Source organism: Fonsecaea pedrosoi, assembly GCF_000835455.1.
Source record: "Fonsecaea pedrosoi CBS 271.37 unplaced genomic scaffold supercont1.2, whole genome shotgun sequence".
Lineage (NCBI taxonomy): Eukaryota > Fungi > Ascomycota > Eurotiomycetes > Chaetothyriales > Herpotrichiellaceae > Fonsecaea > Fonsecaea pedrosoi.
In genome coordinates, this window is record NW_013550614.1 from 3,903,601 (window position 1) to 3,928,939 (window position 25,339).

At 52.4% G+C, this 25,339-nt stretch overlaps 8 protein-coding genes across 8 annotated transcripts; 2 read left to right on the forward strand and 6 right to left on the reverse strand.

Annotated features, from left to right (window-relative positions):
* Positions 1 to 529: 529 nt before the first annotated feature.
* Positions 530 to 3,555, reverse strand: Z517_03380 (uncharacterized protein; the record flags this gene model as incomplete). Its single annotated transcript, XM_013432487.1, has 2 exons — positions 530 to 3,219; positions 3,282 to 3,555. 2 exons carry the CDS (start codon positions 3,553 to 3,555, stop codon positions 530 to 532), a joined length of 2,964 nt encoding a protein of 987 aa, XP_013287941.1.
* Positions 3,556 to 4,249: 694 nt separating this feature from the next.
* On the reverse strand, positions 4,250 to 6,608 carry Z517_03381 (uncharacterized protein; the record flags this gene model as incomplete). The annotated part of the gene is made up of 2 exons (XM_013432488.1): positions 4,250 to 6,497; positions 6,544 to 6,608. The coding sequence occupies 2 exons, from the start codon at positions 6,606 to 6,608 to the stop codon at positions 4,250 to 4,252; spliced, it is 2,313 nt and encodes a 770-aa protein (XP_013287942.1).
* Positions 6,609 to 7,503: 895 nt separating this feature from the next.
* Positions 7,504 to 9,042, reverse strand: Z517_03382 (26S protease regulatory subunit 6A; the record flags this gene model as incomplete). The annotated part of the gene is made up of 3 exons (XM_013432489.1): positions 7,504 to 7,631; positions 7,688 to 8,652; positions 8,720 to 9,042. The coding sequence occupies 3 exons, from the start codon at positions 9,040 to 9,042 to the stop codon at positions 7,504 to 7,506; spliced, it is 1,416 nt and encodes a 471-aa protein (XP_013287943.1).
* Positions 9,043 to 10,466: 1,424 nt separating this feature from the next.
* On the reverse strand, positions 10,467 to 11,890 carry Z517_03383 (uncharacterized protein; the record flags this gene model as incomplete). The annotated part of the gene is made up of 2 exons (XM_013432490.1): positions 10,467 to 11,337; positions 11,391 to 11,890. The coding sequence occupies 2 exons, from the start codon at positions 11,888 to 11,890 to the stop codon at positions 10,467 to 10,469; spliced, it is 1,371 nt and encodes a 456-aa protein (XP_013287944.1).
* Positions 11,891 to 16,143: 4,253 nt separating this feature from the next.
* Z517_03384 (uncharacterized protein) lies at positions 16,144 to 17,807 on the reverse strand (the record flags this gene model as incomplete). The annotated part of the gene is made up of 3 exons (XM_013432491.1): positions 16,144 to 16,591; positions 16,645 to 17,692; positions 17,750 to 17,807. 3 exons carry the CDS (start codon positions 17,805 to 17,807, stop codon positions 16,144 to 16,146), a joined length of 1,554 nt encoding a protein of 517 aa, XP_013287945.1.
* A 2,361-nt stretch (positions 17,808 to 20,168) lies between these two features.
* Positions 20,169 to 20,348, forward strand: Z517_03385 (uncharacterized protein; the record flags this gene model as incomplete). Its single annotated transcript, XM_013432492.1, has 1 exon — positions 20,169 to 20,348. One exon carries the CDS (start codon positions 20,169 to 20,171, stop codon positions 20,346 to 20,348), a length of 180 nt encoding a protein of 59 aa, XP_013287946.1.
* Positions 20,349 to 20,492: 144 nt separating this feature from the next.
* Positions 20,493 to 23,240, forward strand: Z517_03386 (uncharacterized protein; the record flags this gene model as incomplete). The annotated part of the gene is made up of 2 exons (XM_013432493.1): positions 20,493 to 21,793; positions 21,845 to 23,240. The coding sequence occupies 2 exons, from the start codon at positions 20,493 to 20,495 to the stop codon at positions 23,238 to 23,240; spliced, it is 2,697 nt and encodes an 898-aa protein (XP_013287947.1).
* A 1,442-nt stretch (positions 23,241 to 24,682) lies between these two features.
* Positions 24,683 to 25,288, reverse strand: Z517_03387 (uncharacterized protein; the record flags this gene model as incomplete). The annotated part of the gene is made up of 1 exon (XM_013432494.1): positions 24,683 to 25,288. One exon carries the CDS (start codon positions 25,286 to 25,288, stop codon positions 24,683 to 24,685), a length of 606 nt encoding a protein of 201 aa, XP_013287948.1.
* Between the last annotated feature and the right edge of the window lie 51 nt (positions 25,289 to 25,339).

Here is a 25,339-nt window from a genome sequence, read left to right on the forward strand (position 1 = left end):
CCTTCTTCAGGTCATTGTCTGGACATCTATCTATCTCCCAGAGTCAGAGTGCCAGAGTGTCAGACCGTCTTTTCTATGCTAGGCTAGGTAGTTAGGATAATCCCATGAAAACACGAATGAGGGTCAGGACTCGAACGGGATGTGAACTCTCTCTCTCTCTCTTCTTGACCGAACCCCTCTTGTTTTGATTGGATTTGGATTTACATTTACATAGGTGGCTAGGTACCCAAGTGCCCAAGGTGCCCAAGAGGGAGGTAGATGGGTGGTGATTACCTTTTGTCGTGCCCCTGCTGGACATTCTCTGAAGCTGCTGATTTCGTATGTCTTTTTTCAAGATTATCTGAAGAATCTTTCTTTCTCGGTGCCTTCTCCTGTCATTGGTGGTGAAATAACGATACGCTCAAGTGAACACCGCTCGTACTTTCTAGTGGTGTATACATCGTAGAAGATCCCTTTGGCCGCTCACTAAAACACCAGGAAAAATGGAACGGGGGTCAGAAAAAGGGGGATGGCTAAGTGAGACAACTTCTCAGATAATGTCATAGATACGCGAACAGAGTCGGCTCTTGTTGTCGTCGGTCATGATCTCGCCGTCCACAAAACCGTATACAAAACACTCGCCGATCAGGGTATAGTAAGACGATGATGACGACGCCGACACCTGGGGTCGGAGCACCACGGGCACGCTGCAGCCGTAGAGGATGGCGACCACGTCCCCGATGCTGGTTTCGGGTGGGCAGAGACTGATTATTGGTTGTTGTGGTGGTGACGATGACGACGAGGCAACACCACCACTGCCACCGCAAGACCTCCCTGCCGCTGCGGATTCTTGGGACGCGCTCAAATTCACCAGTGCTCTCGACCAGCACACATCGCGGACCCGTCGCAGAAACTCGCGCACGTGGGAGGACTCGGTCAGGCTATAAAGCTCCTCGACGTCGATGTGGGCGCTGGCGTTTCTGCGGAACGCGAACTCGCACGCGCGCTTATACCACCCAGGCGCGGGTAAGCCGTCGGGTCCGCGGTCCGCGACCAAGGTGCGCCAGAACACCGGGGGAACAGGCCGCGAATCAAGCTCGTCCCACATGCCCAGCTCCATCCAGCGGGAAGGGATGTTGCCGTTGATGCACTCGCCGCCGTGGAGGGCGACTGTGCCGATGGGAATGCCTCGGGCCGAGAGCACCAGTTGCGAGCCCTCGGCGCGAAATTCGACGTGGCCGCGCGACGAATAGTGGCCGCACGCACGGTAGCTTCGCGAGTCGGGGGTCCCCACGAGCACACAGCCGTTTTTGCGAATGTACACCGGGAGAGTGCTCTGCGCAGAGAAGCCAGTGAGCGTCTTGCCAGCCGCCACAGCACTGCGCAGCGCCCCTAGAACCTCAGCACTCCCTACCGTGCCCTGGGGTCGCGGCTTGAGGCTGTATGGAAGCTTTTCTGTAGTGGGGATCCAGGAGGGGAGGCCGGCCTTGGGCGCCCACGGCTGACAGATGATATCCAACGAGCCAGAACTCTTGACAATCAACTCTGTGGCCTCACGGAACAGATCTCGCGGCTCCTTGGAGTAGTCGACCTGAAGCCTATTGGTCCCCGCCACGTCGCGCGCGAGATCGTAGATGGCGTAGACGGTGTCGTGCATGAAGGTGACCTCGAACGTGGGCAGCATTGACAGCAGCGTCTCGAGATCGAGCAGTCTGTCAATCACGTCGCCGTTGGGGGTCCTTCGGACTATTTTGGCCGACACTTCAATCAACGCGACAGCCCCAATCAGATATGCGTGCCCCAGCCTGTGTCGAGTTTTGCCGTCCACGCGATGCTGGATCTCGATCCATCGTGGACGGAGCAGCGTGACGGCATCCACAAAGTCTAGCCAAGGCATTACTCGATGTCCACAATGTATCGTGGCCGACTTCGCCAGAAGAATCTCCTGGACGCACCAACGCCTGCGAAACCAAGGGTTACCCATCAGATTGGCGAGCTGGAGAAAATTCTCGGTGACGGAGGGATCGCTCAGTGCGGCTTCAAAGTAGTCAAAATCGAGGATTCCCTGGGCAAGATCCATGGCTTTCCTGTTGTTCTCGTCTTCCTCGCCCAACCAAATGCAGACATTGTCAGCGTGGCGGAAAATACGACTCATCTTGCGGATTTGCCGGGCTCTCTCATCAGGGCTGGCAGGATTGATAGACAGAGCGTCCACCCATATTGCAATATCTATACCCGGCTGCCGCAGGTGGGACAAGGCAGAATGCAAGTTTTCGGCAATCTCATGCTTGAATAGGGACTTCTGAAAGCGCAAGCCGAGCTGCTTCAGCTTGTGGTCAGTCCCCACGACATAAGACAACGCAACATATTTGGAAGCTTGAGAAAAGCTCCTGACGACAAGTTCTATCTCCAACGGCGCGCTCCCTTCGCCCGCCTTGAGCTCGATGAGGCGGAACTGGTCTTCTCGGAGAGTTGTGTAGATGCCGGCATCCCATATGGGCTGTGGAGGCGCGGCAGGTTCCAGCCAGAGAGAACCGTAGTCAGGATCCCAAGATGCTTTGAGATAGCGTTGAGGGCCGAGTTGTTCGAGCTCCTGTTGCTTGTCAGCTCTCCCAGGCTCGCTGCCCTTCCCGCCCAATTTGCCGAGCAGGCGGCTAGAAAGGCCCTTCCGGGAGGGGTCCTGGATAGCAGCGTCAATCAGACCTAAAATCTCGCTGTCCAAGTAAGTACCAGCGGCGGTCCGATCCAGAGTCAGACCCTGGTCCACGAGCTCGCGCTGGATGGTCATTAAAATCTCATCTTTGGACGACGCCGTATCCAGGACTTTGGCCGCAGAGGTGGCATCACCACTGAACCGAGCGGTCTTGGCTCCAAACTGGACCAAATCAGACCAGAAACTGGCTTGGAGCTCTGCCTCACGCTTCTCGCCCAAAGAAGGATCGATAGTGTCCCACATGGAAGTGACCAAGGTCAAATGAGGGAAACTTTGGACACCAAGCATTCGCTTCATCACTGTCAAGTTCCGGAGGATGCTGCCAGACACCCTCGTCAATGTGATGGGCTGTATGTAGATGATTGCCATGAGGCGAGTTTTCTCCTGATAGCGCGCGGCGAGCCAGGCTGACAGGTCTCGGAAGATGGCAGTATCAGGGCGGTGGGTATCATCGAACCCTGGCGTGTCAACCAGGGCCACATGTGATCCATGGTGCTCAAAGTGATATGCTTGGACGGTTCTCGTTTCTGAGCAGATGTCACGACTCTTTCTTCCACGAGGACCTGAATGCGAGGATGGTTATACCCACCAGAGTGGAGAGAGTCGCCAATGTCGACACTGAGCCCCGAGGCCTCAGCAATGAACCTCGACTTGCCGGCCCCAGTCGGTCCCATGACGACAGCCACCATGTCGGCATCCTTGAGGTCGCTATCGTTTTTCAACAGGCTCAAGGCGGATTCCTCCTTCTCGAGGTCAACTCTCGAAGCAGCCGAATAGACTGGTCGCAGAGCCCAGTCCGAACGGGGCAAAGATGAGCCTGGCGGAGGCTTCGTCGCTGGGGAGAAAACGCGCTTCAAAGGCATCCTTTTTATAATGCAGGTGAGTTGTTGTTGGAGGGTTGATGAGGCTGTGATGGGCTTTCAGGGTACAGGGTTCAACAGCCCAGACAGACTGCGAAGACACATAGATTTAGACGCAGTGGAAGGCTCGAAGCTGTCGTCAGTGTCCTTGGTCGATCATGATTCAACTCTTTCTTTTTGAGGCTGAATCCAAAGTGAAAGAAAACCTAAGTGACTCGTAGACTCTTCCTGGACAGCGCACCTGCCGCCAAGCGCAACGAACCAGCATCGATGGCTCCTGCCAATGGCGTTTACATGATTGGACTTGCATGCGGTGGTGGGGGGAACGGGAATTGCTGGTCGCTCTATATAATAGGCGAGATCGCCCAGTATCCAGACGCGTCCTGCACGTACGTACATCACGATCACACAGTCGGTACATGGGTCAGCCCGCAGCGGAATCGGCCCTTTCCGTATGTATCGCTACCCCATAAGGCGTTCTAAATCTCTGGTCGGTCAGATCCATCCTATACTTGACGACGACGGCTACGGTTGCGACTATCTGGGAGGCAACTGAGGTTTTATGTTTTATATTCTGTGGAATTAGGTTGAGCTTCAAAGCCCCAAGGGTTAACACTGAGCATCGACAAGCAGTTGCTCTCGTCGCTGTCTAATTCGCATGTATATCATACATCGTCGTATACCTCGCATACCTCGTCTAGAAGAAATCCGACACAGAAACACACCCTCCTCTGTCCCCATTGGGCCGTGGCACATGTCTCGATGCTGTCTCGTTGGATAATTTCTCCTTTGAGCTTCCAAGACCCAAAGCCAAACTCAACTTGGAGGATGTCTTGGGTGTCGGCTTCGATCTTGGTCTGTCTTTCTTTGTGTGCAGCAACGGCGGCGCTGACAACACTTTAACAATGGCGCTGAATTCACCCGGTTGCTGTTCCCCAGAGCCGGGACATTGGTCCCAGCTGCCCTTGCCCGAGCACGTGTTTGGGGATAGAGTACCAACTTCCACCGCCACACTGCTGTCATCCGTGCGTACTTTTACTTTTTCATGGACGTTCAAGAGTTCGCCCCATCCGATCAAACCGCCATTCTCATCTCGTCCGGGGATATCTGGCTGGAGATAGAAGAGAGGACGAGAGTATTGCTCGGCGCCTGTTGTGCTATCCGGCACCAGAGACCATCTCCGATCCATCGGCTGTAATCCAGAAGAACTGTGGCCAAGCAGATCGACATGGACAGACGAAACAAGGTTGGGAGCACCAGCTGCGAGTCTGAGAGGATTACGAGGTGGCGGCGTGAGACCACACCTGCGTTCTTCAACTTTTTGAGATCCCCAACCACCACAAACGCACATACCCTCCTCACTTCTAGGGCGCCTGCGAGACTCCGGATTTGCTATAGCCTCAGAGGACACGTGTGGCCGTTGCGGTGGTGGTGCCATAACCTCCTTGTCGGAATCCCGGTTGTACCAAGACCTCTCCTCCCTGTCCGCAGTGATTGGAGAGATGATGCCATCGTCCGGAACAAGTGGTGAAAATGGGTTCGTCTCGGGAGAAACGGGCGAAACCAATTCGTGTACAGTATTTTCATAAGCACTGAAGTTGTTTCTGTTGGAATTGCAAGCATGGGAAACAGCTGGCACTTGGATGTTGGAGATTTGTGCCAAATGTGATGACATAGGGCTCGAAGTAGACATCCCTGGACATTGACGGGCGCACGGCAGTATATGGTTTAAGCTCTGAGTGCTGATTTGGCAAGCTATCTTCTGAGCCCGCAGGCGCGCCGCTTGTAAGGAATTCGATCTGGTCGAGCCCTGCAGATGGTATATGGAGCTGTCGTCTGAAACCGTGGTATCTCCCTTACCAACCGTTTGACAAACTGACTGTAGGGCGCCGGGTGGGCAAGTGTCTCTAGGGGCGCGCAAGCACCTCAGCCAAGGGAACCCGTTATGCGAGATGGAGAGTGCAAGGTGCATGTTTGGCATCTGGCTTCCATCTTCAGCAACAATACCGTCGCCATCACCAGGTGCTTCTGGCGATAAAGAATGTATGTCCCAATGTAAAAATCTCAAGGACGCCGAGGCCAGCACCGGTTGGAACAGGACTCTCACCTCCTTGGGCCAGGAGAGCACGACGTCAGTCTGCAAGATGGTGAATTTCCATAGGCGACCCAAGCTGGCAAATATCTTCGACAGGGTCAGTAAGCTCGTGACATTCTGATGGATCAGGCTCAGTCGTTCAATCTGCGCTGCGTTTGGGTTCGCTGCCCACTGCGTCAACCCTGCGTCCGTGACCCCCAAGCATTCCTCCAGGCGTAGCGTAGTGACCCAGGGTGGAAGTGCAAGGAGCGTGTTGTCGTGGAAATCATCAGGATCGAAGGAAGACACGCACAGGTTACGCAACTCGGGCAAGGAATGGAGGACACGAATGAATAGCTCATGTTCGATGACTCCGAGACCGCCTGGTGAAGACAACATGAGGGTTTCGAGGCGTTTCCATCGCTGATGGTAAAGCTCAAACTGGTAGGTTTGGTGTTCGTCCAGAAGGCCCGGCGGGAGTTGTGTCTGACTTCGCACGCTCACATCCTCATTCTCGGCAATGATCCAAACATGCTGGCGGAGCTTGGTTCGCGTCGACAAAGCGTGCGTCAGCCTGTCAAACGTGTGATTGTAGAAAGCCGCGAACCCTGTCAAGGCTTCTAGATTGGGGCATTGCATGACGACGGACGCTACCGTGCAAAGATATGCATCATATTCGGGATTTGGATCGCCACGGGTCGAGTAAAGCGGTATGTTTGGATCTGGCACGTGGAGCGTCCTGACCAGAGCGGCGAGAAGGGGTCTTGAGCGAAGTGTTGACCGCAAACGTATCAGCCGTACTGCCCGCGAGACTTTCCATCTCCGAAGCATCAAGGGATCATCCTTGCCAACAATCTGTATGTTGGTATACCTAGACTATTGAGGAGAATTTTCCATCAGCAGAAGGACAGACTTACAGTATTCGTTGAGCATCGGAGAACCAAGCTTTGCAAGTTAACTGTACCGCAGTCAAATCCCTCATATAGCACGTTGAGCAGGATGAAGACCGCGGGTAAGGATCCAAATGGAGACGCCTGAGATGGTCCAGGACAAGCTTCAGGATCGATGATGGCAATGTCTTCCAATTGACTCTTGCCCTCGCTGTTGAGGTGCGAGATTTGATACTCAATAGTGGTATCAACCGAGGTTGCAACACCGGAGGAGAATATGGCTGCTCATGGCGGCCAAGTTGGGCATATCTTGCTACCACTTCCATCGGGTGTTGGTATATCCCTCTGTAACCTTCTTCTCTGAGTCCATACAACAGAGAACCCGACACAATGGGTGTTTTCAAGATCCACTAGAATCACTAATGGATTCATTCAATAGTCCCGAGGAGCACAAAAAGGTACACAGGAAAGGTTGGCATGGCTGGGTTCACGAAAAGTAGCTGAGGTAAAAGTTGGACGTCAATAGGACGTGGCGCGAGAAACAGGGAAGCCATTGCATTCTTGTCCAATAGGAACCCGTTTTTCACGTCCCCCAAAGGGTCGAAGACCCAGGATCCTTGCTGTACCCTTAGTGTCTTGGTGCTTGGTGCTTCTGCATTCAGTCGTCTCGGTCATAATTGTGGTAGATCTAGCAATACGTCCTGTAGAAGAGTTGGTGGAACTACACGCCGCTAGGCAGATGGAACAGTGAGTGGCACAGCACAGGTCTACGAAGACAGAGGAATCTGAAGAAGCACCAACACAAGGACGAATCCAAAGGTTTATGATAGAACTGCCTGAGCACGGCAGTCATCTATTTGAGGACGTCACCCCTTGCTTGAGTATTGTACATGCCGTGTTCTGCCATGAGTTTCCCAGTGAGGCTGACTTGAAGTGTCTGCTTGGATTTATGCGTAGAAATTGACCCTGCAAACTATGGTGTTAGTCTTATGGTAAGCGACAGATGGGATTCAGATGGACGTACGTGTCTTTCTTCTTCGCTTGCACCTCCGCAATGGCTTCCACGTATGCTTCGTGATTGACTTTTGATTGCCCTTTGCGAAGCGCAATCATACCTGACAAGAGATAGTTAGCGAATTGGGCCACACACGGACAACGGACAATGACATACCCGCCTCGACACAGACGGCCTTGAGCTGTGCACCTCCAAATTCATCCGTTGACCGGGCCAGCTCGTCAAAGTTGATGTTGCCCTCGTCGATGGTCATCTTTCGCGAATGGATCCGCAGAATCTGCGCACGGGATTCTTCATTCGGTAAGGGGAATTCGATCTTCCGGTCCAAACGGCCAGATCGAAGTAAAGCAGGGTCGAGGACATCAACGCGGTTCGTGGCGGCAAGGACCTTGATCCTTTCGTCTGAAGCGAAGCCATCAAGCTGGTTGAGCAGTTCCAACATGGTCCGCTGGACTTCGCGATCGCCACTCTTTTCTGAATCGAAACGTTTTGTCCCAACAGCATCCAGCTCGTCAATGAAAATGATTGACGGAGCCTTTTCCTTTGCGAGAGCGAAGCAGTCGCGAACCAACTTGGCACCGTCACCTATGAACATCTGCACAAGTTGGGGACCTGCGAGCTTCAGGAAGGTTGCATTGGTCTGGGCAGCACAGGCACGAGCGAGAAGAGTCTTACCCGTGCCGGGAGGTCCATACATCAACGCACCCTTGGGTGCTTTGATGCCGATCTTTTTGAACCGCTCTGCCTCTTTCATCGGCCAGACCACCGCTTCCACAAGCTCTTCAATCTGCTTGTCTAGCCCACCAACGTCGGTATACTTTTCTGTCGGCTTCTCGTCTACCTCCATCGCCTTGACTCTGGAATCATACTCAGCCGGCAGGGTATCCAAGACTAGGTATGAATCCTTGTTGACACCGATTAGATCGCCAGGTTTCAGTTTATTATGGTCAACCAGACCGATCAGAGGCAAAAAGATAGTCTGGCGGGTGCTTGTCTTGATCACGGCTGATTTGCCCACTCGTGTGGCGTCGAGATCAATGTTGGCGCCTTCTTCGGCTGCTTCAGCTTCGACGTCGAGGTCAAGGAGTTCGACGACATTGCCCACGAGGTATGGTAATTGCCTGGATGCGTTTCGTGTTAGCCACAGCTCTTTAAGTTGTTGCAACAAAACAAGACACTAAAACCTACCGATTTTGCTCGATCTTTTCCAAATTGTCCTTGATCTTCTCCTTCATTGTACTTTCTTCGTGCTTTAGTCGCTGGAATTCGCTCTTGAGGATCTTCATTTCATTTTCGAGGAGTCGCCGCCGGTTAATGATGTCTCTTGTACTTGACTGAAGAATCTCGTCATCAATGTATTGTTCCTCCTCATCCTTCTTCGATTCCGCGTCCTTCATCTCGGTATCTTTGGCATCGCCGTTGGAGTTAGGCTTCTTGTCTTTGTCATCGCCGTCCTTTCTCTGCTCTTTCTCATCGCGCTCCAGGTCATCGAGATCCTCTAACGTCGACATGATGGAGCCCCTTTTGATGAGGGTCTTGTTTGGTTCTGACTAGGATTAGGCGCTGATGATTCTTGAAATAAGGAATCACGGCAAAGGAGGTCGGTTGAAACGTGGAAGTCAAGTGTTATGTTGAGGGTTTATGGGCAACTGGCTTGATTACAATCCTGTGGAGTCGAGATGGAAGCTCGCAGTTGAGGTTGGAGAGTCGCTGCGGCAAAACCGCGGTTCCAGGCTTGGCACCATTCTTCACCGCGTCACTCTTCGCAGCCTGGCACGCCTGATCTTAAAGCATCCACCCACCTAGTAATCAGCCTTATGATCAGGTTCTTTTCAAGTCTGCCTACCGTACACCTTGCCATATCGTCTAATAAGTTGTCCATCAACCCTCTAAGAGGTGGTCCTGGTCCCTTCCACAGCTCAACTTCATCACCGTAGAAAAGCAGACAGGAAAGTGGTTGATGACAAATTATCTCTATGGAAAGCTTTTTGTGATCTTTCAAAGCGAACGAAAAGGGCGCCCATTGCAGTCTATCGGGGGTATATACCTGCCGAGTATCGAATCTCGGCCGCTGAAAGAAAGAAGTAAAAGAGGCCGACAACAAGGTCCGTGACAACGTCAACCGATGTGTCCTGTGTTTCCTTTTTGGCCAAACACCACCACCACCACCGTACTCCGTACAGGAGGTGCCTCATGTTTTCGTGCGGCAGACTCTGACCGTGACAATGGCCCTGTTGGACCAACTCGAACAGCCATGAAGCACATTTCAACCTCGTTCATTGAACCCACCACCTCATTTCACATAGCTAATTACAAGAATGATGATGCAGCAAACCTCTTGGGACAATCCACCATCCTCCGCGATGCCATGCGATGCAATCTCTGACGCAAGCCATGAACCGTTGGCATCCTTTTGTGTCGATTGAAGTCTCGTAAAAACACGGTGTAATAACTGTGAAACAAACAAAGTCTTTGAATGGAAGAAAAACAGGCCCCCGTGTGACAACCCATTTGCTGAATAACCCCGACGCCAGCCCGGTAATAAACACTGTCCTGAGTCGGAACTTTTGGTGACTTTTCCTGCCATGAAAGCGCCGCCCGGGCATCCCCATCGTCAATGTATAGAGAAAGGAAAGCTTTGATCTATTCTTGGAGAGTTGCTCGCTTTAGATGCTGAATAACGAAAGACAAGAAAGTGCCGGTCGTAAAAGGTCGTTAGATTGGGAACTCGATTAGAGAAATTTTGGTGGACGAGGAGCATGTTGACCATGGCACCATCAACCGTGATGGGCCCGCCCCTCGCATAGTCCCGACATTGGTTCGTTTGAAGGTACGTAGAAGGTCGACGGTGGTAAAAACAATACCGAACACCGCGGTATGATTCGAGAACTTTTTGAACCGGACCCATATCGCTGAACGCTGGAGTGTGAACAATTTAACCCACTACAGTTTGCATGGCGTATCCAGGGTGATTGAAGTAATAATCTGAGTGCTTGGCATGGAGACTGCAGCCGCAGTTGGGACCGTGGGAGACCCAATTCGGAGCCAAACCGGACCCATAGCCAAACGTCTGAGAGTACGTAGGCAGCTGATTCCGTTGAGTCGAGTATGCCGACGCACCGTCAGAATGGTACTGCTGGCGGCCATATGCTGGAGGACCACCCGGTGTGAACGTCCAGGAAGCATTGTAATAATCAGGCGTGGGCGGGCCACTGTGTGGAGCAGATGGTGGTGAATATTCCGAAATATAAGCACGAACCCAACGGGTATCGTATTGCGAGCCTTGCTGATACTGAGGTGGAATGGGCCCTTCCGGGGACATCAAGGGTTGATTCTGGATGGGATGATGGCGATGAAGGTTTGTCTCGATCGGAGCGAGCTTTTGAAGCTCCTTGACTTTGGCAAGCTGAGCCTTTTCTTCGTAGGCATGCCAGTGCTCAACCCACATGAAGAAGCCATCATCCTCGTCGTACATCATCCCGTGGATCTCCCAGTTGAAGTCTGTCAACCACTGCAGCTCCATCATGTTCAGCTCGTGCACTGGAATGCTGCTGACTTCGGCCCAGGAACGATTCTGGAATGTGTTGTCGTCAAGAAATTTACTGCCGAGAAGAAGGCAAGTGGTGAGCATGCGATAGACAGTGCCAGAGGACGAAGTTGACTGCCCGCGTTCATTCACCTGCTTCATTCGTGAAGCCAGGTAGTACAGCCCCAGCATGATTGTAGAGCTTGGGAGGCGAGTAGATGACAGAATTTGGGACACATATTTGCGGAACTGAGATGTTGGTGCGGACTCTGGTGTTACACTGAGGCAAGAAGTTAGAGCGTGGTCTGTTGGATCTGAATCTGCAGTACTCACAGTTTTTGGGACATCTCGGCCACGAAGCTGGACATCAAGTCCATATCGTAGTCCAAGTGTTGCGCTACCCCTCCTGTCGGCTTGTCCTCCTTAGGCTTGGACTCAGTGTGCTGTGCTCCATAATGTGTTGGAAATTGATCCAAAGCCTCGGTGACACGGATAGGAGGGAGAATAGGCGCCCCGACGTGGTTTGCCCAGTAGGACGAGCCGTGCATATGATAGGGTTGTGGATATGGATATTCTTGTGACGGGTGAGCATGCCCGATTCGCGACACCTGTCCTGCCAAAGATGGCTGAGCTGTGTAGGCCGGGGGAGGCTGGTATCTGTCGTTGTAGTCTCGCGATGAGAGCGATCGACGAGAGTGATAACCTTGCGAATGATAGAAGCCTTGATCAGACACCGCACTCAAGGGCGTGAGATAAGTGGGCTGGTACTCCGGCGGCGTTGGGGGAAGTCGCGCGTGTTGGGGGGCTGCGCCCCAGCTGTGATAGGAAGGCATGCTCGATCGAGGAGGGTTGAGCAGAGCAGACAAGCCGTGGGCTTTGGGATTATCAGCATCAAGTACGATATATCTCCTTGAGCTAGGATAGATAACTCACCTGTCTGCTTCCGCTGACTGCGCGGCCACGCCCTAGGCGTTGAAGCCGGAGCTTAGGTGCTGCTGTTTTGATCCCACTCAAAAGCAGGTCATGGATGGAGTCGGTGTTCTTGTCTTAGCAAGCGCAGCGGTTCCAAGAGGGATGGCAAACTGAATGATAGAAACAGTGATAACAGGTGTCTGGTCGATCCGACGTAGTCGTAGCAATCTGCGTTGACTGATGGGTAGACTGTCGTGGACAGTGGTTGGCAGACAGGAACCTTGCAGATTAATCTAAGTTCAGCAAAGCTCGAGATGGGTGACAAGACTTAGTGAAAAGCTCGTCGAAATGGCTGAATCTCGCGGTGGCCAAGTGGAAGGTGGTGCTGTAATGGGAGGCTCGTTCGAAGGACAACCTGCAGGTGCGAAAGGCAGTCAGAACATGAGGGTCCACGAAGATCAATAATGCGAGATGTCGGGATCAGGCATTTGTTTGTCACAGACAAGTGACATTAGAGATGGGGTATGAGCATACCTAGTGACACCTCGATGTGTGGCCGGATCACTCCAAATCAATCCACGATGCACTGCTCTCGCGATGAAGTAGCAGTTTTCGATGTTGGACGTTTGTTTGAGAGGAAGTACAGGACACAGAGGTTTTGTGACGGAGAATTTGAGCGTGGGCAGACGGGTACGCCCCGAATTTGGCAACACACAGCCACTAGGTAACGACAAAGACTGGAGCGCAGGCAAGGGCCAGGGAAAAAATGGCTCTGACGGGACTCGTGACTGGATGTTCGTTGGTCAGGAAAACAAAAACCTCCAATCTGGCCACCAAGTCGCAAACGAAATGGTTTGAACGGTGCCTGGGACGACGCAAGGCTTGCGAGACGTAGTTGGTATGGCGAAGCAAGACCAAATATCGGTAGCCTGGCGACAGTGGTGCCGTGGGAAATTGTGGCAATCAAGCTGACCGCAAGGAGTCGTCACCCACGAGGTTCACTTGAGGCAGGACGTGGGCCCCAGTCCGAAATTAACAATTCGAAGGGCTGGGTGGGCGTGGGAAAATCCTGTCGGACCGCCGAGAATAGTACTGGTGGCTGCACCAACAAACAACGACTCAGGCCGTGGGTCTTTTGGGGCTTTGGTGACCGGTCGCTTTTTTTCGGGATAAGAGGTTTTTGAGAGAAAAATTTCAGGGAGGAGGGAAGAAGAGAGGGTTGAAGATGGAAAGAAAAAAGACTGGAAGGGAGATGGAGATGAATGAGGTCGAAAATTTGAGCTACAGCAGCCGGAGAGAGGGGAGGGCCAGGGAAAGGGAAAAAGGAGTGGTGAAGAAACTCTGAGAAAGGGCAGTAACGTACGAGTGAAGATGTGTGAGTGGAGGAGGGCCAGAGTGAAGGGGGAGGGAAGGGAAAGGGAAAGGCGGAGGTAAGAGGGCGCGGGTGAGCCAAAGGCGAAACCGAGGATGGGCGCAGGACGATGGGCGACGCCAGGGCTCAAAGCGAGCTTAGGCTCGTTGAATCTGGGCTGGGTTGGGTAAAGGCGGCTGCAGCGAAGAGGAGTCGGAAGGGCAGGGAAAAAGTAGGAAGGGAGCGCCGGATAATTCGTCAGGAGGGCTGTAGAGAGCCACCCTCTAGGCACCCTAGGCACCCTAAAGCAACCCACAGGCACCCACAGCCGCCCATAGGCCCGTTGGCTGGCCACGCGGGCAAGGGCAAGGGACCTGCACGAGGGGATTCTGGCCCAGTCAGAAGACCTGGCTAAAGCATTCTAGGTGGTGGGCTGACTTGATTGTGCTGTTGCTTGGGTTTGAGGAGGCATTGAGCATAACAGCTATGACAATATCACACAGGGGTACACACCCACACACAGGCTCCTTCGTATATGTCTTTACGATGCTTGATACCTATGAAGTACGAGCAGGTGTCGTGGTTGAGACAGCCCCTGATCACTAGCTGAAAAGAGTCCCTTCTGCCACTCACTTCGAGCCAAGAACCAAAGTCAAAGTGGGCATCTACATATCTAGGCATCAAATTTCCATGGGGCTTTGTTTGGTTTTAGCAACACCAGCAGTCATCACAGCACCACAGTGAGAGAGCCATTAATAATTGAGAGACTCGCTAGTAGACAAACAGGACTAGTCGCTTCCAAGAGACCCAAGTGGCTTAAGTGGCCCAAAAGTTGGGGTTAGGCCTCGATCATTAACTGAAGAAACTACGACCAAGTGCCAGCCAATGGCTTGACAGCCTTGACTGGTGCTCACTCTAACTGCGTTTCTCCGGTCCGTCCGAACACCGCCTTGGCCTCTTTTTATGTTTTTTTTTTTAACTCGCAATTCTGCAATTGCGCTGCGTGTCTGCGCCCCCCCCCTAGGAAGATCCCTTTGATCCCCTACTGCAACGCTCGAGACCGCCGCAAGGGTAAGCACTGACGACACTGGCACCCATCAATAGTCCCTGTTCACGCACCCCCCTCATCCTCAGCCTTCAGCCGTGCGATCCAGTCCTTGGGTACAGACTCCCAAATTGGAATGATCACTCGTCGGTGCATGGCTTGCTTTGATCGACAAGCCACCATAGGTCATGATTCGGCCGGGCCTCGAATTGGCTGGCAATGACTGATATGACTGTCAAAACCGGCTCTGGTGTTGCCTTACAAAAAAGAAAGAGTAGCATTCCATACGAGTTATATCGGTGCAAAATATTTCATCCACTCTTCGGCTCCTTTAAAACTTTCCCACTATTGTGCCGCTTGCCACTTCCAACCTGACGACATGATTTGAGCACAATCAACTGGCTCTAACATCCGCCACTCGTTACGAGTTGGTGGTTGTTCAAATTCTTTAGCCAGGGCCAAGAGTAGTCACTCGCAAAGAAGAAAAGCCACCCCGCGTCACCATGACAGAAGTGACAGCATGAACATGGAATGAGTTTGCCCCAACAAGGACTGATGGTTTGCCGCTGTGGCTCTCTCTACACACGTAACGGCGACGGCGTTACCCTGTTATCATTTGGGCCCCAATGTTGATGCCTATTCTCCTCACACCCCTACGCATTCCCCTGCCTCATGTGGTGTGTCTACTCGGTAGAGAAACCCAATTCGGCGTCACTAAGCATCGATGTGCGTAGGACAAATAATTGCTGACCGACAAAGCCCCGATCCGCTAAGGGAAACAAGGCCGCTACAGCAACTACGTATTCGTAGAGCTGTGCATGCTTCGATGTTGCTATTATTTCGAACACGGGTTGGTTCCTAAGCACAACGACATCATCGTGCGCCCGCCCCTCACGTGGCCGGTGTGCAAGTGCCTCCCAAAGTGCATTTGCATAAGATGCCGCACCCATCGACGGTATACCCTCCACAGCACACAATCCGGCCCATCGGCTGTGTCTAGCTCTGAATCATCTCCATCAATGAAGTATGTGCAAAGGCAATTGCAGAGGGAGCTTTAGCCCGTGATGCACACCCACACCGTAGCTTTCTTCTGCAGCTTCCTGCTCCCGTGCCCTTCAGAAATGGTCGGCTTACCGCGGCACAAAATTCTCGGCGGTCATATGCAGACTGCCAAGTCGATTCTTCAAGGGGACTGGGTTGAATATTCGAAAGGGGTAATTGGTCCAACGGATCAGAAGCTGCCCAGGGTGGTCGGGGATGGAGTTGATTTGTCCAATCACAACCTCGACGATTTTCTCTCCCAGAAATACCGCCGGAAATCGGTCTGCTTGTGCACTTTACCTTCAAGGTAGAGAATTTCTGGAGCTCATCTTAAGCATGCCCCCTCATCAACCCCCGACTTCCACCGAGTTTGAGTTCGGGACTTCCAATAAATTGTCTTCCCACACACAAAGGCCGGGAATTGCAGAGCCCACGGACCCTGGGGCCCCACCCTTGTTCCTGACAACGGCAGGAACACATGGTTGGCATTTCACGACCGTTGGATCCAAAGACCCAATCCAAGTCAGTGATCTTTGGGATCACTACTCCGCCGTCGGATGGACGAGCACAATGATGAGGAGAACGTTGATGTCTGGTAAATGGGACCCTGTCCAGAAAATAGCGGCGTCGGCTTGAAGGGTCGTGTTTAGATATTTCTGATCAGTGCTGGGTGTGAATGGTCCGATATCCGCAGAGGTTGAATCCTTCGAAGAGTATGCTTTACCCACAAGGTCGACTCATTTCGGAAACCATTCAAACGAAGGCAAAAGGTGTGCCCTAAGCCCATCTTCCCGTTCTGTACGCCACTTTTCCCGCCATTCGTGCTCGCGTGATTTGGCTTCTTCAAACGCGCGTAAACAATCATCGGGAAGCTCTTCGAGGATGTCCATTGGGATTGACGAGAGGGTACCTCCTTCCTCAGTGGTACCAGGCGACCCATACCAGGACTCCGGCGCCGATTCAAGACATAGATCATGAATCCGGAAATTTCGTCCATATACAGGGTCGAGGTGAGGTAAATGCCCTGCTTTCTCCTGATCTTGGGTGGCCTCTCGATCATCGACCATTTCCCATCGTGCATGCGTGGGTTGCATATGGGCTGGGTACTGCATGACATTGGTGTGTATGTCGTAGAGACCGTGAATATTTTCCAGTCGGTTCACCGTCAATTGCGCGTTGAATCGGCTATGCACATGAGTCAGTTCAGGTGTCCGCCCATCTGATAGTCAGCTTCTTACCTGGCTTCCCTTGCATGTTCCAACATCCAGTTATCGCTCGTTACCATAATCTTTCGCCGCTTGGCCTCTTGCGCTTTCGCGAGAGGAAGAGGCACACTGGGCGCGTTTGTGTGGTAGACTGCGCTGGCACCATGCCACGCCACATATTGATTCCGATTGTAAGGCTCTCCAGGGGGCGGCAGGCGATCTTCCGGGACAGCTATCTCACCCTCGACATCACCACGTTCCCGTGCTTTCTTAGTCTCGTAGTCGTCTATAATCTTTCTGCCTCCGATGATGATCCTAGCTCCAAACTCTCGAAACACAGACCGAGCCGTTACCACTCCGATGGCACGACCTTTGTAAGAGTGAGGGATCAAATCTCTTTCAATGAGATCCCGCTTTTCATCGTCGTCAATGATGATCTTGTAGAGGTGCCTGTGTTTCTGGAAGAACAGATAGGAGTCGCGAAACCCAATACAACGCGCCGGCTCTGTTGACAGCATGTAGAGTCTGTCGTCTCTGCCGAGAATTGTAAACGTTCGCACCCGGTATTCCCTACCACCCAGCAAACGCCCATTCTTATCTACCTTCTGCTCGCCTTCCGAGTCCTCAGGTAGTAGAACTTCGTCATTGACAATTTCCATCGGATTTCCGTCATCGTCAAGAGGAGCTTGCTGTGGCCGAGACCCTCCCGCCCGGTATTTAGCCCATCGCCCACCCCTGTGACCCCGGAAACCTCCTCTACGTTTTGGGGTGGCTGTTTCAGAAGCCGCATCGTTATCTCCATCGTCTGACGCTGTCGCAACACGATGCTTTGGGGGTCTGCCGAGTCTGCCTCCTCGACGCCCACGGGGTAAGGGGGGTCGACCGCGGCGAGGAGTCGCGGACCGAGACGGCTGCTCTGACTCTCGTGATGGAGTTGGAGCTTCCTCTGCATCGTTCATCCCATCTTCTTCATCTTCATTCTCTGCATCTTCGTCATCGTCTTGTGGTGTAGGCGCCTCCACCGGTGTAGCATCTGGCATCTCTTCGTCCTCGTTGTCGGATATGTTAGGGATAGGAGTACCTTCGCTCAAAGTTAGCGGATGTGATTCAGTTTGGAAGATGTATCAGAAAGGCTTACGCATCGAAGCTTGAGCCGCTTGAGCCGCTTGAGCCGCCAGACGTGGGCGCCGAGCCATTGTGTCGACAAGCCCCCAATTGAAATGTAGTAGTCTTTTATCTTGAAGGATCTCCGTCTTGCGACTTCACACCTTGCAAACAAGCGGCGAAAGCGCGCCACGCGAATGAACCAATAATCTTGGCGTGGTACGGCGGGCTATAAATCCACTTGGGGCATCTACGGTCGACTTCTCAAGCACTTTGCGCCAATATTCGACCAAACATGCCAGCCAAACATGCTAAGCATTCCAAAGCAATGAATTCTCGCGATAAAGATGAAGAGTTTGTCTCAAAGCCCCTCTATTCCTGCCTACTAGGTAGCTCTCAAATCAATACGAGATGAAAATGTCAGTTGCAGGAGTACAAGGCATCCCACCTCCAAAACCTGGTCATCATTCAGGCCTTTTGCTTGCATTCAGCCTTATCACCAAAGTGCAAAGCACCCTACTAAGCTAGGTAGTTACACAACATCTTGCCAGTGTCTTCGATTTACTATTCCTCAACAGCTGGTCATCTGCACAGCCGGCCCCGGCCAAGCCGTGCATAGAATCGCCGACTCATCGGAGAACATCGTTCGCACTCATTATTGGACGGGTGTCGCTCTCGTCCGGCAAGCTACCCTAGAAAAAAGGCTTTTTGACCTGTTTGACCTTCGCGAAGAGATGGAAAGAACTCCTGTGTTCGAACATGAGGATGTCTTCTTCATCCAGGTCAGACACGCCTTGCGCAGATATTCCACGAAGAAGACTTTTTCCTCTGTCATGAGTGGGTCGAATACCTACAAAGTAGACATCCCGTGAAGTTATGGAGATGTGCGATATCATGTAGCCTGCGTAGACGAGATAGCCGAGCGAGGGTCACTGCTACCACTGGCACCTTCAGAGGCCATATGACATGGCGGGGCCTCCGAGATTTTGCATGTGCTGAGTGCTGAGGTGCTTGGTCGAACAGGGATTTTTGGGACACTTGCAGCTGACCAAGAGACGCAGATTCCACATGCAAATCAATCTCGATCTCAGGCTACTATTCTTACCTATGAGTTGCACCAACCTCGAGCCTTGAGCAACGAATTCTCCTTCCAAGAACGAAGTAGAGGGACTTTCCTCCACTGCCACTTGTGCTCGGCCCAAGGCAGATAATAACATGAGGAGGCCTCGAAAAGGAATGAGGGTTAAACTTTTCAAGGCCATGCGGAAGTCAATCCCTTCTTCGCATCTCCCCATGTGCATGGATGACGTCGTCGCCGCTTCCCTCCCTTCATTAGTATTTTCTCGATCCGTCCGTCCACCGCCATTCAGTCATGGGTGCTAGGCAAAGGCGCGTTATCTACGTCGCTGTGTCCTGGTACTTGTATGTTTGTGTCGTAAGCCCTTGCTAGTTTTGTTGAGCACAGCCTGGTCCTGAGTGGCACATGGTGTACTATGAATTGGTAGGTTTCTGGTGGTGCCCGCCCAGTGCAAAATTCCCACAGCCGGAAAAGGACTCACCGATAATCGAATAATAATGAGGATGACGGATCGTCTGCTGTAACTTGACGCTTGGGTTGCCCGTCACTCAGCGTCAGGGACCCCGGAACTTGTCCTGGATCTTGACCCCCCAAGCCCCCATAGGCGGCACCAGGAGGTGTAGCCACTCGACCACAACATGACTCTTGTACCTAGCATGGACCTTTAGAGCCTCTGGCAGCCTCTATTATTTGACTTTGGATGTTGCCATCAGTTCCCAATTCTTAAAATCCCTTCTTCTTCCCTACTTTATTGAGCTTCTTTCGCCGGGCTACCCAAACGACCTCGTTCTGCACATAGTTTTGCCATCATACCACTTTCCGCTATCCCGCCCTCACCCCATTTTGTGGTTGCCCTTCCCACGTCCATCCCCCCCAAAAACCTTAGAGGCTTCGCCTCCCAGAGAGGAGGACCTGGGCCCGCCTACTTTTTCTCCAAGTCACGCTTTTTTGACCTCTCGCTCTGCAACTCGATTATATCACCCACCAGTGCTCCCCCGTCCTGACGAGCTTGCCGTCGTTATCTTTGACCCTCACCACCAAATCGCCACCTCAGAGCCCAAATTTTTTTTTCACTCGAGTTTCACACTTCAGTGAAGGTCCGGATGGCCACTATTCTGAGTTAAGACGACATCGCGAACGAGCTCCGAGAAAGCCCTACAATCCTTGTCGACCGATCTCCCGATTTTCTCCAAATTCTGCATCTCTTCCGTCACTGCCTCTTCGAGCCTGCGGTCCGGGAATCTCAGGAACCAAAATACCCCCTCCCTGCACGGGTGAGCGCGGCGACACTTAGCCCGCACACTTCGTAAAATAAGAGTTGTGCTCGGATTTTTGAAAGAGGAGGAAAACCAGAGCGAGAGAGGAGGCCGCCAACATGGCGCAGACTGGAGTCAACCCAAATGCAGCAGCTGCTGCAGATCTGTTGAGACAAGCCGTGGCTCAAAAGTATGTCCCGATCTTTTCCTTTGAGCCATCAAGTTTCGTGTCGGGAAAGAGCTGTGTATGGCTGGCCATGTGGATGGCGGGGTTGATTCTACCCCAGCCTCGGTTTTGAGGAGATCCAAACCAACTGGGCACTTTGTCACCCTGGCCTTCTAAAGACTTATGACCTTGTGAGTCAGGTCTCCAGGCTCATGGGTCATTGGGGAAGAGATATATCGTGTGTCCGATCAAAGAGCAGGATCCAGAGGCAGATACCATGTTCCGCCCCGTCGGGTTGGGCTCCGGCTATGCTGCACCTGCAAGCTCGTCGTCATCGAAGAATTCTCTTTTTGAACGTGCAAATCCTCTGAGCCTTCTAGCTAACCTTCCGCATAGTAGTGCGAGACATGAAAACCGAGAAGACTTTCACGATCAGATTGGATCGAATTCACCTACACCGTCTGGTGTAGAGACGCCGCGTCCAGATCTCCACGACAAACGGCTGCCGGGTATAATACACGGTTATTTTGGCCAGGTGGGTAGAGATCCTTCTCAGCATGCACCGTCACGGGCATCTCAAGCTGCCGCGAACCCTGAACATGAATCCGAACAACTTAAAACAGAATGTCAGAGCAGGCGAGGTTCGTCGGCTTCGCTGGGCTCTATGGTGATTGTGGAACGAGAACAAGCTTCCATTCCAACACCACCACCAGAAGAGCTACATGATGAGTCTGCACCACCCGTCACGGACGGGGGCCCTTCTCAGTTACCACCTACGCCAATCTCATCTGCCGCTTCCGTGGTGCATAGAGATGGCGAAGTGGCAGAGAATGGCGGGTCCCTACTGGATGGTGGCATATCCTCCATCACGCAGGCCTTGAGGAATTTTGTACTCCCCAAGTCTGTATCAAGCGTGAAGGATCGCCGCCACCAATCCTTACCCGTCTCAGGTGTTACTAAAAGCACCGTTGCAGCCGCACATATTTCAAACCCTGCATCATCCACGAATTCTTCGAGACCACAGAGCCCCAAGTCTCCTTCTCCAAGTCATGCTAAGCTACCATCGTCTGCAATTTCAAAAGGGTCAGATGAGCTAACTTCCAACGTGGCCGATGTGCCGCGTGAAAAGAGCACCCCTCCTCATACCCCTCGAGCCCTGTCCCAAGAAGATCATCGACGGGCTGATACTCGGTCGCCACTTTCGAGCACGAGTACCACCGTCAGTGAAGGAAATTCCCAAGTCGAGAAACGTTCTCCAGTCAAAGATGAAATACCCAACAGTACGCCACGGGGCAAACTTTCCATCAAGATTGCCGAGGGTCGGGACTTGAAGCCGTCATTCGATCCCTATGTAGTCTGTCAATTTGAATGGAATGAATATGTCTCCAAAGGACCCAGACATGACAAGATGGATGTTGACGTCGATGACCGGAAAGGCCCGGTTGGTCAGTTACAGTCAGTCCGGAGAACCGACAGTGACATGGGGAAGCCAATGGCTATTCCCATGAGAAGTCGCCAAAGCAGCACAAACGGAGATGGCAGAGTCACTGACCCCCAGTGGGACCACGAGGCCATCTTGTAAGTGAATCGAGACACACTCAATCTACTTTCCAACTAACTGCTTTCCAGCGACGTCGTGAGCGACCAGTCGGAATTGGATGTGACCGTCTATGATCGTCACGCAGAAACATTCCTGGGCCATATTAGATTGTGCCTAAAGCTGACAGAACAAAATCCTACACTGGAAGGTTTCTTCAAACTGGAACCTCGAACCCCAGATGATCACGATATCACAGGCGAAGTTCACATCAGGATGCACTTCTCTCCAGTCGAGAAGAAACATGTCGGCCCAAATGATTTTCAGATTCTCAAGCTGATCGGGAAGGGCACCTTTGGGCAAGTTTATCAAGTCCGGAAGAAGGACACTGGCCGCATTTACGCTATGAAAGTCCTGTCAAAAAAGGTCATTATTCAGAAGAAGGAGATTCAGCACACGATTGGAGAACGAAACATACTGGTGCGGACGGCAACCACGGAGTCTCCCTTTATCGTGGGTCTCAAATTCTCGTTCCAGACCCCGACCGATCTTTATTTGGTTACCGACTTCATGTCGGGGGGGGAGTTATTCTGGCATCTCCAAAAGGAAGGTCGATTCAAAGAAGACCGCGCCAAATTCTATATCGCCGAGCTTATCCTTGCTCTCAAGCATCTCCATCAATCCGACATTGTCTACCGAGATCTCAAGCCCGAGAATATCCTTCTTGACGCGAATGGCCATATTGCTCTGTGTGACTTTGGTCTCTCCAAGGCCAACTTGGCACAGGACGACACTACCAATACCTTCTGCGGAACAACCGAGTATCTCGCTCCGGAGGTGTTGCTTGACGAGCAGGGCTACACTAAGATGGTGGACTTTTGGTCTCTCGGTGTCCTGGTGTTTGAAATGTGCTGTGGATGGAGCCCATTCTATGCCGAAGACACCCAGCAAATGTACAAAAACATTGCATTCGGTAAGGTGCGGTTCCCGAGAGACGCTTTGAGCACCGAGGGTCGAAACTTCGTCAAGGGACTGCTGAACCGCAATCCTAAGCACCGACTTGGTGCCCATGGAGATGCGGAGGAGCTGATGCAGCATCCCTTCTTTGCGGACATTGACTGGGATGCGCTTGGCAAGAAAAATCTCGTGCCTCCGTTCAAGCCCAAATTGACGTCGATCGCTGATACTTCCAACTTTGATCCCGAATTCACCAACGCTCTCAATACCTCATCATCTCTGAATGCTCGGGCGGCCGCCTTGGCTGCTGGCGCCGCACCAGCATCGACGCCGTTATCGCCCACGATGCAGAATGCCTTCCAAGGGTTCACCTTTGTGGATGAAAGCACCATGGAACAACAATTTGGTGGGGCACGAGATGCCGAAGACCATCGGGTCGATGACAATTTCCTCGCTCGGACGAGAACGCTTGAGCATCGAATGAGCGGTGTACAGAAGACGGGTGAGGACGGCTTCTTTTTCGAGGAATGAAGGTCTGAGAAGCTATTTGACGCCTATGCCCTTGTTGGATACCTGAGCCCGTGGCGCAATCCCCACAGGCGCAGGCTTCCTAATGTGGCTCACTAATCCCACGTACACGGCAGCTTGTCGGACCCATTGATAATACCCAGAGGACGAAAAGGACCCCCAAAAGCCACCATACGTTCATAATGATATTTCTGTGCATAGCGTTGCTCATGCTGGAGCATACCTTGAAGTGGGGTTTGGCGCAGCATGCTCGATTGCATAACCCACAAAACAAAAAGCAAAACTGTTCTAATTTTTTTTTCTACCCTCGGTCGTCATGTGTTTCCACGCGCTACGTTTTAACGACTTGGGAATTGATTGGGCTATCATGATCTGGCGAGACGAGACAAAGATGAAAAGGCAAAGGGATCAAGCAATTGTTAATCCCGAATGAACGAATCCAGTTCCAATTTGACATGGGCGGGCGGCGGCCCTGGATGGATGGGTGGGTGGATGGATGGTATATGGCTTGCAGCCGGGGGGCCATGGATGTATGTAGGGGCCGAGCTGGAAAAGAAAATATTATCTACAAAAAGTAAAACCAAAACGAGACAGTCACATGGACCCTACACCTGGACCAGGAAAAGCGTTCGGCTCGAGAGAGACACGGTGATGAGTAAAGCAAGCATGCAAAACAAGCAGATTGGTACTGTATATCAAAACTCCCGTTGATCAATCTTGGAGTGTTCTTTCAGCCTCTTCCAGCTTTCAATTTTTTTTTCCTTACCCATTTTGCTCTCTGTTTTTTCTTCTTTTTGTTTTGGGGGGGGGGGGGGGGGGGTGGTTGGGCGGGTTGGTCATTCTCATCCTCATGCTAATCCCCATAAGTCCTCTTTGACTGACCTGGTCTGGCCCGGTCTGACTGAAGTCATGTGTATACAATGTCGAGCGAGCCATGAACCGTGGTGCCAATATGAAACTACGAGTACTCTTGGTGGGTAGGTGTATAGGTACGTATGTACATCTGCATGTATGAATCGAGTAACCTCGGAGAATCATGCTCGATGTATCCTCACAGCTGGGATCGATGGGATCTATGGTCGAGGTGAGATGAGATGAGACCCTTCGACCCCTGCGGTATTCATTTCCCCTTTTCTTCTTTCTTTCTTTCCTAGTCAAAGAATTGTCCGGTTCTGTTCCGATGCTTTTACCCTTCTCTCTCCTACCCGTCGTAGTTTATCGTTATTGGAAAGAAAACGGAACAGAAAAAGAGGAGAGGGGAAAAAAAAAGAGTGGTTGTCGTGGGGTGGTCTTGTTCCTGTCTGTCTCTGTCTTTGTCTCTCCAGTTCTCTGGCATGTGGTCTCGCTCTCCCCATCACTCTGCTGGCTAGCTAGCTCAATATCACGTTCCACGTTCCACGCTCCACGGCTTACCGGTGCCTGATGACTGGTGACTGGTGACTTGCTCAGGTTCGGTCGTGAGCGAGACCCCTCCCATGCTCGGCAGCGCCTGCACCTGTACCTGTGGAGGAGGTGGAAGAGGTCGACTCTGGCGGCACGACCGTGCCCCGCTGCTCAGTACCCACTGGTGGCTTGCCCGTCTTCGCTGCCAAGCGCGCATCCTCTTCGCCCATCTTTGCAAAACCCTTGTCGGCCATGTGTTTCTGACCCAACACGGTCCCCGTGGCCGCTTGGAGCGAGCCCGTCACCCCGTGCACCGCGCCCTTGATGTCGCCGAGTATCTTGTGCGTGGAGGGCGCGTGCGGTGCGGTCGACGGGTCTGAAGAGCTGGTATATGTCGCGCTGGGGGCGGTGGAGATGTTGTGGCCTTGGCCCGTGGTGATGGTGCCCATGGTTGTTGCGGTCGGGTCCGTGGTTATTTTGTCGTGCGTGGTCGGACCACCAGCACCGCCGGGACCGCTGTGTCCTTGCAGGGATGGATGGTGGTTGGGGTTGTTGGCGTGGTTGTGTCGATGGGGGGAGTGCACGGAGGAATCATGCGTTGGGCCGTGTTGATGAGACGAGTGTGCGTGGTGATCGGGGTGATTATGGTGGTGATTATGAGAGGACATGATTTCCAACCTGTCTTTTCTGACCGAGTGTGCGGGATCTGTGTCAGTCTC